Raw genomic sequence first — 13,253 nt, 5'->3', positions numbered from 1 at the left:
GATCCACTGTGCCACCAACTGCCCGGCACACAGTAGGCCCACAATGGATGCCTTGGTCCCAGACCTCACTGTTCCTTCTGGTCATCAATTGTGAGCCTTTGCACTGGAGTAGGCAGAGCTGCAGCGGGGCTGGGCAATGGTGAGGATGCTGTGCCTTGTGGCCAGATGGCAGGGGGCAAGAGTTAACGCTGGGCCTTCCACCTTTCAAACTGAGTCAAAGGATTTCTCTTGAGCCAGAATGGGTTAAATCAAAAGTGTGACGATCATTTTAACTGCTGCTACATAAGGGCTAAATGTGGGCGCTCTGTCTAAGTGGGCTCAGGGCCAGGAGTGGGGCTCAGGCAGAGAAACATGGGCTCATATATTTAAAGCTGGGAAGGACTTTAGAGGATTTGACATGGGAGGAAACTGAGACCCAGAGAGGTCAAGTGGTACCTTGAATTGGGAGCCCAGAGAAAGAGATGGGGGTCTGTAGAAGAGGCTGGAGCTTGTTGAGGACTAGTGATGCCGTGAGAGAGAATGAGGGCTCAGGAAGAGAGATCAAGGTCACCCAGGGGAACATGGATTAAGAGCAATAACGGCGGTGGGGGGGGAAGGGGGGGCTCTGGAGTCATTGAGTTCAATTCTTTTGTTTTACTGAGGAAGAAACTGAGGCTGAGAAATGACGCGACCCTTCACATTTCTGTGGGTGAGTGGTAAGAGTGCAGGGAAGATATGGAGATCATGGATAAGGGTGAGGGCAAGGGGTCAGGGAAGGATGAGGGAGGGATGAGGGAGGGCTGGGCTCAGGATGAGGGAAGGAAGAGGGAAGGATGAGGGAGGGCTGGGGCTCCGGATGCGGCAGGCTGAGCGTGGGGCTGGAGATGCCCATGGGCCGAGCGCCCCTCCTGGGCCACAGGCATCGCTGCTGCTCTTTGGGCCGGCCTTGATTGCGGAACTGAACAGCGTCGCCACCGGCGGCGTGGAGGGGGTTGTGGGGGGGCCGGCGGGGGCGGAGAAGCGCCTCCCTCTGCTCTAGCCACGGCTTTGGGGCCCGGCCCCCGCCCTCACCCCCACCCCCGCGGCCGCTCCTCCAGTCTCTGGTCCCCGGAGCGGAGCTCGCTGACAGGTGACAGGTCCTAGCGCCCGGGAGGGAGCCTTCGGGCAGCCCGGCGGGGAGGTGGGAGGGCTTGGCAGAAAGGGCGACAGAAGGGAGGAGGGAGGGGGAAGGAGAGAGGAGGAAGGAGGGAGGAGGGGAGTCAAGTCGGCTCTGCCGCAGACGGTCCGTCAGTCCTCGGTTTGCCCGCTAACTGGCTCGGGGAGGGAGGGACTTAGGCCCAGGCACAAGCTCCGGACACTGGACGCTGGGCCCCAGGGGGTGGGTGGGCTTGTTGGGGGAAATCAGCGGACCTCGCCCTCTCCGGCCTCTCAAAGCTAGTAGGGTCCTTCAGGGAAATGGATCCTTCTTCACTGCTCGGGCATCTGTGAGTGAGTGTGTGTGTGTGTGTGTGTGTGTGTGTGTGTGTGTGCGCTCCCACGATTGCGGGAGATGTCTCTCAGTCAAGGAGGGTCACTGTTAGTGCATTTCTGAGCGTTAAGAGTGGGGAGGGGAAGTGTTGGTGTCACTGTTGACGAGAGGGGAGGGCACCTTCTTGGTTTTGTTGTGCAAATGTGGGCTTGTGAGGGATTGTGTGGGGTGGGGGGGGGGTCTCTATCTGAGTGAATGGTGGTGTATTTGTATGGCTGAGAGGGTTTTGTGAGTCTGGGGAGGGCATTGCCTGGATCTGAAGGTGTCATTGTGAGGGAGGGTGTGTGTGTGTGTGTGTGTGTGTGTGTTTTGAGAGAGAAGGAGAGAACAGCTCCACAGTTCTGGGAAGGCAAAGGACTGCAAAGTCCTTTGGCAGCTGAGCTTGCTGGTGGGAGGTGGGAGCAAGAGCGGAGTGGGAGGGATGGTGGTGGCCAGCCAGGACCGGTACTGCTGGCAGCAGGGTGAGCACTGGACAAGGAAATAGGTAACAATGACCTCAGCTAGGGCGGAGGAGGCCTGAAGGTGCTGCAGCACTGGCTAGGGGCTCCCGAGGGAGGAGGAGATGGCCCCCAGGAAGGGTGAGGTCATAGGGAAGGTAGGAGGGAGCCAGGAAGAACCTTGGGGCCCCCTTTGGGCTGAACCCCGAGTGTAAATTTTGCTTCATTTTTTTTCCCTCTTCTTCCCCTCCCCTTCCCCCACCCTTCCTGCTTTTATAGGGCTGCCCAGGCCAGTCCTCAGCTCCACGCCTGACCCCCAGCCGACACCACGGAGGGCCCTCAGGAAGCTCGGGGGAGCCCGTCCTGTCCCCTGGACGGGGCCTTCTGGATCCCCCGGCCTCCAGGCGCCCCCCCCAAGGGCTGCTTCACCTGTGTGTCCAAGCCCCCAGCTCTGCAGCCTTCGGCTGCCTCGGCAGCTGCACAGGGCCGAGCACCCACCCTGTGTCCCATGGAGGCCAAGAGCTGCAAGGCTGACAGTGTCCGGACCGGCACAGGCTCGGGGCCTGGCAAGCACTCGGCAGAGAAAAAGACCATGACCAACCCCACCACTGTCATCGAGATCTACCCTGACACCACTGAGGTCAACGACTACTATCTGTGGTCCATCTTCAACTTCGTCTACCTCAACTTCTGCTGTCTGGGCTTCATCGCTCTGGCTTACTCCCTGAAGGTGAGTGAGCATCTGGAAGGCAGTGGAGGCACATGGGTCACAGACGAGGGACTGAGAGGAAGGAGAGAGGGTGTGCGTGTGGGGGGGGCACTGAGGGCCTCCCAGAATGAGAAAAGGCTAGAATTCTGGGGCGTCCTCTGCCCGGAGCCCCACTCTAGCCCCGTGCCCCAGACCCTTCCCCGATCCTGGTCTCCATCCCCAGCTCCAGGAAGCCTTCCCTCACTTACCCTCTGCCATGATCCCTGGCTGCAGTGCAGAGAGTTGGTCACTGAGAGAGGCACAGCCAGGCTGGACCCAGGGAGTCTGGAGTCTGAGGGAAGGGAAGTCCAAGGATGCTCACAGCACTCCCCCCCCCCCCCCGCCCCATGGGCCTGGGCAAACACTCGATTCTGGTTTCTACCTGGCTGTCTCAGGAGGGGTGAGGCCCTCCCTGGCCCCTAGCATGGCCATGACCACAGGACTCAGCCTCCTGGCGGGGAGGGCAGGCAGCTGTGGCCAGTTTGTAAGGGCTGTGGGCAGCGAGGTGTCACCATTTCCCTCTCCTTCTCATGCAGATGAAATCTGGGGCCACAGCAGAGGGACTGAGAGGGGGTGACCCTGGAAGGGTTAGGGTTCCTAGGGAGACTGAGAAGTTAGGGCTTAGCAGTGAGGGAGGTAAAGGACCAGAGATGAGCCTCAGCCACATTCCTGAGAAGGCTTTGTTTCCTAGGCTGACTGAAGAGCAGGTGAGTAGAGGAGCATGGCTGAGGCCCCGCATTCAGACGCAGCACCTGCTCCGGCTCCAGGGCTAGCAGCCACCCCTGCCCAGCCCTAGGGGACACTCCTCTCCCCTGGTGGAAGAGGAGGAAAAATCAGGAGTGATGAAACATCAGAACATGGAACGTGGAAGGTCAGAGCCAGGGGGAGAGCTCGGAACCCAGAACCCAGGATCTCAAAGCGAGGGACAGGGCTCAGAACCCAGAACCCAGGATGTCAAAGAGAGGGACAGGGCTTGGAACCCAGAACCCAGGATGTCAAAGCGAGGGGGAGGGCTCAGAACTCAGAACCCAGGATGTCAAAGAGAGGGGGAGGGCTCAGAACCCATAAGCCAGGACATCAGAGCCAGGAGAGGCCTTCAAACCCAGTCCCTCTGGTCCCCTGATGGCCCCTCTAGTCTGAGGACCCACTTTTCCATGTGAAGAGGGCTGGTCCCGCAGCCCTAAGCACTTGGGGGGTGGCGCTGATTGTCCAGTAGGCAAGCAAGGCTTGCTGGCAGACAATGGGAAGGCTGTGCTATGTGATGTCCTGAGGTCCCCTACAGCTTTGAGGAAAATCTAAGGGGGAGAGAGAGCCATGTGTAGGTCGTGCAGGCAGTTGGGACAAGCAGCACTAGGAACTGTGTCTGAATCCCAAGTCTAACCTGGCTAACCCCTGGCAGCCCCCAGCTCTGGCCTTGCCAGGGTGTGGCCAGCACAGGCATGGCTCTGGATGGAATGGTCTTTCACTGCGCCCCTCACTCCTGCTCAGTCAGAGTCAGAGCTAGAGGAGCCTTTGAAGCAAACTGAGGTCCTGGAAGGGCAGCAGCATGACTTGGGTCATAGGTTAGTAAATAGCAGTGCTACTGTTGGAACTCAGGCTGCTCTGGGCGGCTGCACAAGACTTGTGGCTGGGCCCAAGAAGGCTTCCCGTGGCCACCGTCACCATCTCACAGGGCAGGTGGACGTAACTGCATGCCCACTGTGGGCTGAGAGACAGAGTGATCTTCTGGCCAGAGTTAGGATCTGAGCCTCACTAGCTCTCTTACCATCCCCCCTCCCTCCTCAAGCCTGGGGGCCACATGCCTTGGCTCAGGATGGGCCAGCTCATCACTTTTACCTAGAACTGAACTGCCCAGGTTGCCAGCCCAACTCCATTTCCCTAATTGTGCTCCCACTTCATCTCCCTCCTGTCACTCTGGATGTGTGTGTGCGGGGGGGGGGGGGAGAGAGAGAGAGGGAGGGAGGAAAGAGGGAGGAGGGACAGAGAGACAGAGAGACAGAGACAGAGACAGAGAGAGGTAGAGAGAGAGACAGAGAGAGACAGAGAGACAGAGAGAGAGAGGAGACAGAGAGACAGAGAGACAGAGAGACAGAGATGGGGACAGGAAGGAAGGAAGGGAGGGGGCCTCAGAGGGATGAAGGATCTAGCTTTAAAACCTGGGGGAGTGTAGGCCAAAGACACCCTGGCTTCTTCCTCCTTCTGCCCCCCTTCTCTGTCCCCACTTCCCTCAGTTTGACCAGACCCTTTTTTCCCATCCCACCCTGGCCCACAATCCACCAAGCCCCTGTGCGTGCCAGCCAGCCCTAGTGGGAGGCAGGATGGGAAGCAAAGCAGCTCGCTCCTCCTGCTCCAGAGAGCCCACAGTTGGGCGGGGAGATCGATTCTCCCCTGCCTTTTCCCATGAGGACCGCAGGGTCTTCTTTTGTCCCTGGCCCTGGCTCCCAGAGATGAGTAGCACCACTAGTCACAGCGGGGCTGGCTCTCTCACCGACTTGCTGTATGACCTTGGGTAAATCACAGCCCTTCTCTGGCCACAAGTATTTTCATGTATGAAGTGAGACGAAATGGTTGTATTAGGGAGGTTCTAGGTTCCCACCTGCTCTGATGCTGTGCTTCTTGGCTTCTGGGGATGCTCCCCCTGACCCAGCTCCTCAAAGGGGCAGCTCCCCAGATGGACCTGAGTCTAGGCTTCTGTCAGGGAGGGAGACAGTGCCCAGAACCTGCCCTTCCTTCTTCTCCAAGGAGGAGTGCTTTGTGCCAGGCAAACTGGCTTGGGCCGGGCAGGGTCCATCTGGTGGGCCGGGCATGGTTTGCCTGGCAGCCAGGGTTGGAGCTAGGTCACAGGTTCCTGGACCGTGCAGAATTTAGGACAAGAAGGGGAGGCATAAGCTTCATGCTTGCTTAGCATGTGACTGGGGCTCCCCAGAATGGGCCTCAAACCCCAGGGGGCATCTCTAGCCTCGGGCATCCTTCCCCCACTGCTAGGAACCAAGACCTCCCCTGTAGGATAGCTGGCAGGGCAGGGGCTCCCACCTTTTGCCCACTTGACAAGGCAGGGGATTTATGGGATCCACGAGTGGGGAACTAACTGCCCCTGGCTCCATCTGTCCCTTTTTTTGAGGCAAGCCTGCACCTTCTTCAGGCCAGCCTCATAAAAGCCAATTCTGCTCTACCTTCCTGCCCCCTCCCCCCCTCCCCCCAAGACTCTGAGGCCCCAACCCTCCACAGAGCCAAGGGAGTCAAACCCTCCATCTCTCCCTTGCCAGCTGTGTGACCTCGGGCAAGTGCCCTCCTTCCACTCTCTGAGCCTCACTTCTCATGGGTGAACTGTGGGGGTAGGACTAGATGCTCTCTCCTGTGGATGCCTGGTCATTCTAGTCCTGGTCCCGCCCCTTCCTGACTGAGTGATATGGGGCAAGCCCCTTGCCCTTCCCTGACCTCCAGGTCCCCTCCTCCTGGGGGGAGGTGCTGCAGGGTTCTGAGGTCCCAACTCTGGAAGCGGCCGGCTTTGGGGCTCAGGGAATAGCCATTGGTTAGCCAGGGGGTCAGCCGCAGGAGGAGGGCTATGTGCTGTTCTCTGGCGCCACCTCGTGGCGCCGGCAGGTGGGGGAAGAGCTGTCCAGCCCACACTTTCCTGAACAGCCCTGAGGCCAAGTAGGCAGAGTGAAGGAGGACTCAGGCTGGTCCCGACAGGCAGAGCGGGAGCTCCAAATACACATCTGTTCTTGTGCGTTATCACCGCTTTCCACTAAGGAAGCTGAGGCTTAGTCACTTTCAGGACCTTGAGCTGGTAAGCGCCAGAGGCAGCTTGGGAATGGGGGAGGGGCAAGCCTTGGCCAGATGCTAGGGCTATCACAGGGGGCGGCCTGAGGAGACTGGATGACCATTTGGCAGCCTTGGCACTGCCGATTCCCGTTGAGTTTCGAGTTAGGCTCCTTCTAGGGTTCTGTGACCCCATTCTACTTCTTCTGTCTTCCTTCTCCCTCACACCTCCTTTCCCTCTCACACCACCAGCTCAGCTTCTTAATCCCTCCCTAACTCATGACCTCTTCTCTCCCTTTCTCCTCAATTCCCTGCCACTCCAGCCAACTAGAACTACCCCTTTCCCCACACTGGGATGGGATTCCTTCTGGCTCTATTGGTATAGAGGGAGCTCGAGGAGGTGTGAGTTGGGAGAAGCTGGATGCCACAGTGCTTAGAGTGCTGGCCTTGGCTTCACGGAAGACCAAAGACTTGCCAGCTGTGTGATGCTGGGCAAGTCACTTGATCACTGCCAGCCTCAGTTTCTCCACCTGTAAAATGGGGGATCTAATAGCACTGGAGTGCACAACCATTTGGGGGGCTTGTGAGGATCCCATGAGATCCTGTGTGTGTAGGGCTGTGAGCCAGAGAAGTCTGAGCTGGTCCGAGAAGAAGGATTGTCTAGAGAACCTCCCGAGGACAGGCTGGGGAGAGAACACAAAAAGGTCCCTGATTCAGACCAGGGTCCTGGGAGGGGGCTGCCTTCCCATTGGGCCTGTAATGAGGGGACTGTCCTCTCCAGAAGGCCCCTGCTAAAATTCAGTTTGCATATGTCATGGACATGGAATCAGGGGTTCCTGGATTCAAATCTCAGCCCTGCTGGAGCAGAAGCAGGAAAGTCCATGGTAGCGAGGCCACTTGGGTGACCTTGACACAATCCCCTCCCCTCTCTGGACCTCAGTTTTCTTATCTGTTAAGTGAGTCCTATAGTAAGTGGGTCCTGTGAGCCTATACCAGGGCAGGAATAAAAGGGTCCAGGGAGAAGCTCTGGGGAGGACTGTGATGGGGCCAACCCAAGACTCAGCCCAAGGACTGAGACTGAGAGTCAGGAAGGGCTCATAGGAGCCTTTCATTCCAATCCTTGACAGACAGTGGAAGGGAGGCCTGGGGAGGGAGGGGAACAGACTTGCTGAAAGTTATACTACTTACTAGTCAGTAGCAGACTTGGGATTTGAAACCCTGGGCTGGGATTTCATAACATAGCAGCTCTGGGCTCAATGAACTTGTTCCTTTCAAGGGCCAGCAAAACCTGTTTGAAAAAAGAAAGAGAACAAGTAAGTGGGTAGTCACACCTAGGCCAGGAGCACTGGGGGAGAGTGAAAGCTTTGGAAAGCTGGCCATGAACTGACAGCAGTGGTGGAGAGAGGGAGGGGGGTGGTGGACAGGCAGACAAACAGGCAGATATTCAGGCAGACAAATGAACAGAAAGATGGACAGACACACAGGCAGGCAGACAGATGGACAGGAAGACAGACAGACAGACAGACAGATGGACAGGCAGACAGGCAGATGGACAGGCAGGCAGATGAATGGACAGACAGACAGGTGAAAAGACAGACAGGCAGGCAGACAGACAGATGGACAGAGAGACAGGCAGGCAGACAGATGGACAGAGAGACAGGCAGGCAGACGGATGGATAGATAGACAGACAGAAAGTGTCTGCCTTTTCTTCCTAGCAGCTCAGGGGGTCAGTTCAGCAAGCTGAAGCCCCAGGTGTGTCAAGCTCTGGGAGTGGGCAATGGGAGCAGTCTCCAGCCCTGCCTGGGCACTTTCCTGGCCTGTCTTCTGTGGTAGGCCTCACTCCCTTCTTTCTTGGCCTCAGGTACGGGACAAGAAACTGCTGAATGATTTGAATGGAGCTGTGGAAGATGCCAAAACGGCTCGTCTCTTCAACATCACCAGCTCAGCTCTGGCTGCCTTCTGCTTAGTCCTCATCTTCATTTTCCTGCGGTACCCCCTCAATGACTATTGAGGGGCGGGGCCGTGAGGCCCTTGACTTGCCCCCTCCACCCCATCCCACTGACTTGAACTGTCAGGGGGAGAAGAGCGTTTGCCTTGGACAATTTTTACAGGGGAATTAATCATTTAAAATATTTATTTTCAATATAAAAGGGACAGGGTGGAAGGGGTGGGGGAAGGGCAGAGAGAGTCACGGAGGGACAGCTGGGGGAAGTCAGGGTGGGGTGGGAGCCCCATTCAATCCTCCATGTGGCTCCCAGGCCTGCTGAGTCCAGGCTGAATCAGGGCTCAGGGACACCAGAATGTGCTGGGAAACAAGAAGAGGGGATGAGATGGGCTATAGGGGGCTATGCCTTCTGTCCCACATGCTAGACAGAGCCCTCCCCAGTCCAAAGCCTCACCCCCAGACCAACCTTCTCCTTGAGCTAGTGCTTCAGCTACACCCACCACCCCAGCAACAACAGCCTGGCCTGTCAGCACTTGTGCTCCCCAGCCCTCATATCTCCTCCCCCCCCCCCCCCCGCCCCGGCCGCTGAGTACAGCCACTAGTGAGGGGCCAGAGCTGCCTTGGGGCAGGGCAGGATGGTAACAGAGCTGCTCGGGCTACCTGCCCACCCATCTTCCCCCAGCCCATTGCCCTGCTTAGAGTTACTGAGACTGGGGACTTTCCAATGAAATGCCTCCCTCATCACCCCAAGAGCCTGATTTTCAGGTTGGAGCTGGAGATGAGGGGGTGTGAGAGCTCCTGACATCTAGTCCTGGCTCATGTCCCCTCCCAACCATTAGAGACCTCCCATGTTTATGAACTCATCCAATGAATCTCATGGGTGTGCTTGGGAGGGTGGGCTGCGGGCCAGTGAGGGGCTCCCTGTTTGATTGGTGAGGAAACAGGCCCCATTAATGAGAGGGCACCAATGCCTAATAACCAATCAAGAGCATTTCCTGGGTGCCTGCCCAGTCCTTCACCAAGTGCTATGGGCAGGATGGTTCCTGCTTGGGGAGACGAGACTCACACGTGGAGAACAAACCAGGCTAGAAGGTTGTTGTGACCTAACCTTACTATACTCAAACACTGTGACTTGAAATTCTGCGTGTGCCTGTGTGTGTGTGTGTGTGTGTGTGTGTGTGTGTGCTTGTGTGCATGTGTCTATCTGTCTGTCTGTCCATGCCTGCTCCCGTGTGTCTGCCTGGCTGGCTCATTGCTTCTCCAACTGGCCACTGCTTTGGCTCTGTGTCTTACTGTCTCTGTGAGTGTCCCCCTCTCCTCCTGTGTTTTTTGCAAGCAGTGCTGGACTCTAAAGGGCTCTGATTTTACAGTTAGAAGACTTGGCTCACACTTACTAGCAGTGTGGCCTTGGTTTGTTTTTGTTTTTTGTTTTTTTATTTAGCAGTGTGGCCTTGGACAAGTCTTTGCCCTCCCCTGGGTCTCAGGGTTCCCCTTTGTCCAGTGAGGGAGGGTAGGACTGCATGGTCCCTCCCAGCTAAGACAGCCTTTGGCTCTGAGTGTGACAGCCCATCGGAGGCATGAGGTAAATAATGAAACTGAGAGAGAGCTCACCATTCAAAGAAAAGCAAGCAAGGCCCCAGGCCCTGGGGGAGATGGCTCAGCCCAGCTTTGCTAACCCGCCGAGTGAGTCGAGGCAGAATGAAGGAGCAGCCCGCAGAGTCTTCACCCTTGCTGCCTATTCCCCTCCTCTCCTCTCTCTCCAGAATCCCCTCCATGTGGGCTGGGGAACCCTCCTGCCACTGGCTGGGCTGAGGCTAATCCTGGGAGAGGGAGGTCAAGGGGAAAGATTGCATTGGAAGGCTACTGCAGTCTAAAGAAACAGGAGCAGGCTTGGGGCTGTCTGACCCCTCCTGCTGAAGCCAGGTGGCCAAGAGCAGGGGCCGGTCTTCCTCTAGAGACAAACCAACACAAAAGGGGCAGGGGGGCCGCAGCTCCCACAGCTGGAGCCACGGGTGGGGCCACGGGTGGGGCCACGGCTGGAGCCAAAGCAGCCCCTGGGTCTGGGAGGGTGGAGGGGATAAGCCCACTGACTGGAAGGTCCTGAGCAGAAGGCCCCTGTGCTCAGAGTCCTGCATCCAGGGCCAACCTGAGCTTGACCCTTTGGTTAGGGGTGAGGGTAAGGGTGGGGATGGGCATGCTAGCGGAGTCTTTGGTCTGCAAGCAGGCCAGACCAACAGTCACTCCCAGCCTCTTCCTGAGGCACGGCCCCAAGCTAGGTCATGACCTTGCCCTTGGCCCCCCTCGCCTCTTCATCCACTTGCCAGCTCCCACCACTGCCATGCTCCAAAGGGTCTTTGTTCTGGTCATTCCCATACCCCTCTTCTCAATTGGTAGGGAGGGGCACAATGCCTGCTCCTACCATATTGGGCTGATACATCTCTGAGCTGGGCACCAGGGGACCTGGCTTTGTGTCCTGGCTCTGCTATGATTCACTATGTGACCTTGGCTCAGTCCTTTCCCTTCCTCTTGTCTCTCATTTCCCTATGCCAGGCTCAGGGGTAGAAGTGGGAGCCGGGGTGAAGGAGGGAGGAGCAGGTGCCCCGACTTGTGGTTCTGAGCTAGTATAGTGACCCAGGGGCTCTTTAGGGGGTTCCAGGTCCTGGGGGCAAGAGGAAGTCCCCCCCGAATTACACAGACCCCTGAAGCATGATGGGGCCCAGGATGCCTGCCCACCTTCTCCAGGCCTGGCTCAGTAGTCACCTGCTCCAGGAAGCCTGCCTCATTCTTCTGTGGGTAAAGGGGAGCAAGGGCTCCCTGCCTGGGCTCTCCCAGCTGTCCCTCAGGCACCCCCCTGCTGCCTTTGCTCTCTGCACTCATACTCTCCCTCTCAACTCATCTTGGCCTTGAGCTCCCCCTCCCCCAATTAGATGCTGCTCTGCTGACAGGACCTGTGAACTCTGCCTTTGTAATCTAACCTCTTGCCCAGCCCAGGGTCTAGCACACACTCGGTGACTAATAAATGTTTGTCTAACTGAACAGAATGGAGCTTTTCTGTCCCATAGTGGATATGGTGAAGGGCACAAGTTTGGGGGCTCTGGGGGCCCAAGGGAGGCAGAGCACCTGCTCAGGGGCCTATCCAGGTTACAAAGTCCTGCCTGCCCTGCTCCCTGGCACCCTGCGTCCTGCCCCGCTGCCTCACTCCACCTGCTCTGGCCAGGCCCTGTCGACCCTATGTGACCTGGAGCCCTTCAACCCTTCCTGAGACTTGTTTGTAAATGGAACCCAAACCAAGATGGGAGATGGTCAACTCCTTTCTGCTGTTATTACAGATCCGCTTCCCATCATATCTCCTACTGAGCATCCCCTCTGCCCCTACTCCCTGCTCTCTGGGACCTGGGGAAGAAGGTGGGACTCATTGGAATCCATTGCTTGGGGTGCTCCAAAGGGTCTTTTATGTGATTTTCCTTTCCTTTTTTGGAGGTAAAAAAGGCCAAATGAGCTGAATTCTGAGGTTCCCTAGATCATCCCTAGGTAAAGGCAGGAGCCAAGGAGAGAAGCCCCCTAGACTGGGCCTGAGCTTCAGAAACTAAGAGTGTGGGCCCTGGTATGGGGACACAGAAGGGAGACAGGGCATATCTTGAGGCTGCCTCACATTCCTGCTTTCCCCAAAGGCAGATTAGAACCAAGTGGCTATCTTGTTCTCTGTTTGTCCTTTCTTACGTCCTTCTTTCTAAAGGCCAGGAGGCAGCTGGAACAAGCCCAAGGCTTTGTCCACTCCCTGTCCTGGTGCTGGTATTCACCTGGGGCAGCTAAATAGTGCCACAGAACACAGATGCTCAGCCACCAGTCAGAAAGTTGAAACCTGTTCTCAGACACTAGCTATGTGACCTTGGGCAAGTCACTTAACTTTTGATTGCTTCAATTCCTTCATCTGCAAAACACGGGTAATAGTACCCACTTCCCAGGGTTGTAAGGATGAAATGAGATGATAATTATAGAGCCCTTATCACAGTGCCTGCACATAGTAGGGGCTCTACTTTTCAATGCTGTCTCATCGGTGGCAGGAAGGGGGCATTCTCTGCTACCTCTTGGCATTTCCATCACATACTTAACTGCTCCCTGGAACCGTCACTGTTGAAAGATGGGCCCACAGAGGAGGAAATGATATGGGAGAACCAGGGGGCCTATCCTGGCAGAACCATCCTGGGCCACCAGGACAGATCAGGGCCAGCTCTTCAAAGGGAGGGCGAGGCCAAGGTCTAAGGAAGAAGGTTGCTAGGTGAATGGGCCACACACCTAGATGCTAGGAAACCAAACTGGCCGATGAGAAAGCATTCTCCTAGATGCTCAGCAGGGCAAGTGGATGAAAAGCTATGACTGAGAGAGAAGAGGAAGCAAGCTGGGCAGGCCTAGATGGAAGGTGAGCTTCCTTTCCGCACCTTCAGCCCTGATCCACAAAAGCGTTTTGTCGCAAGGGGGGCATCCTTTCCCTCCTAGCTCTCTTCTTGGCTTATCTTGAAAACCCAGAGGCTCCATGTCCTGGATGCTGGGTCTTACTCCTCTCATCTCTTGGCTTCATCTGCTTTTCTCATGTTTCATGAGGTTGTTGGGATCTCTACTGGGAGCAGGACCCTTAGAGACCGGAGCCTCTTGTCCCCCTCTCCCACATCTCCTCCCTGCTTTGTTCAGCTGGTAACCTTTATTTTCTCCAAAGAAGTCTTGCTGGGACTTTGTCTAAAGCCCCAAAGAATCCCTTGGCCATTGGAGAGGTTGAGCATCTAGCCTGTAAAGCCATTTCAGTAGCAAACTCCTTTCCTGAAATTAGCTCAGCCAAGACATGCACGCTACTGTCC

General features: G+C 56.7%; 1 protein-coding gene across 6 annotated transcripts; it reads left to right on the top strand.

Annotated features, from left to right (window-relative positions):
* The first annotated feature begins 300 nt into the window (after positions 1-300).
* On the top strand, positions 301-12,305 carry IFITM10 (interferon induced transmembrane protein 10). 6 transcript variants are annotated; one of them, XM_043973162.1, is made up of 3 exons: positions 301-688; positions 2,224-2,674; positions 8,317-12,305. In XM_043973162.1, exons 2-3 carry the CDS (start codon positions 2,453-2,455, stop codon positions 8,464-8,466), a joined length of 372 nt encoding a protein of 123 aa, XP_043829097.1. In that variant the 5' UTR covers positions 301-688; positions 2,224-2,452; the 3' UTR covers positions 8,467-12,305. The 6 variants fall into 6 exon arrangements, with proteins under 6 accessions (XP_043829097.1, XP_043829096.1, XP_043829098.1 ...); XM_043973161.1 differs by lacking the exon at positions 301-688 and adding an exon at positions 830-1,108; XM_043973163.1 differs by lacking the exon at positions 301-688 and adding an exon at positions 1,216-1,261.
* The last annotated feature ends 948 nt before the right edge of the window (positions 12,306-13,253 follow it).

The sequence above is a fragment of the Dromiciops gliroides genome, chromosome 6 (genome assembly GCF_019393635.1).
Source record: "Dromiciops gliroides isolate mDroGli1 chromosome 6, mDroGli1.pri, whole genome shotgun sequence".
Classification (NCBI taxonomy): domain Eukaryota; kingdom Metazoa; phylum Chordata; class Mammalia; order Microbiotheria; family Microbiotheriidae; genus Dromiciops; species Dromiciops gliroides.
This window is presented reverse-complemented; position numbering and strand designations above follow the sequence as displayed.

What these genes read in the sequence shown, in the direction of transcription:
- IFITM10 (XM_043973162.1), top strand. Translation starts at nt 2,453, where the DNA reads ATGGAGGCCAAGAGCTGCAAGGCTGACAGTGTCCGGACCGGCACAGGC. An exon ending in CTCTGGCTTACTCCCTGAAG is followed by an intron (nt 2,675 to 8,316) that starts GTGAGTGAGCAT and finishes TCTTGGCCTCAG; the next exon opens with GTACGGGACAAGAAACTGCT.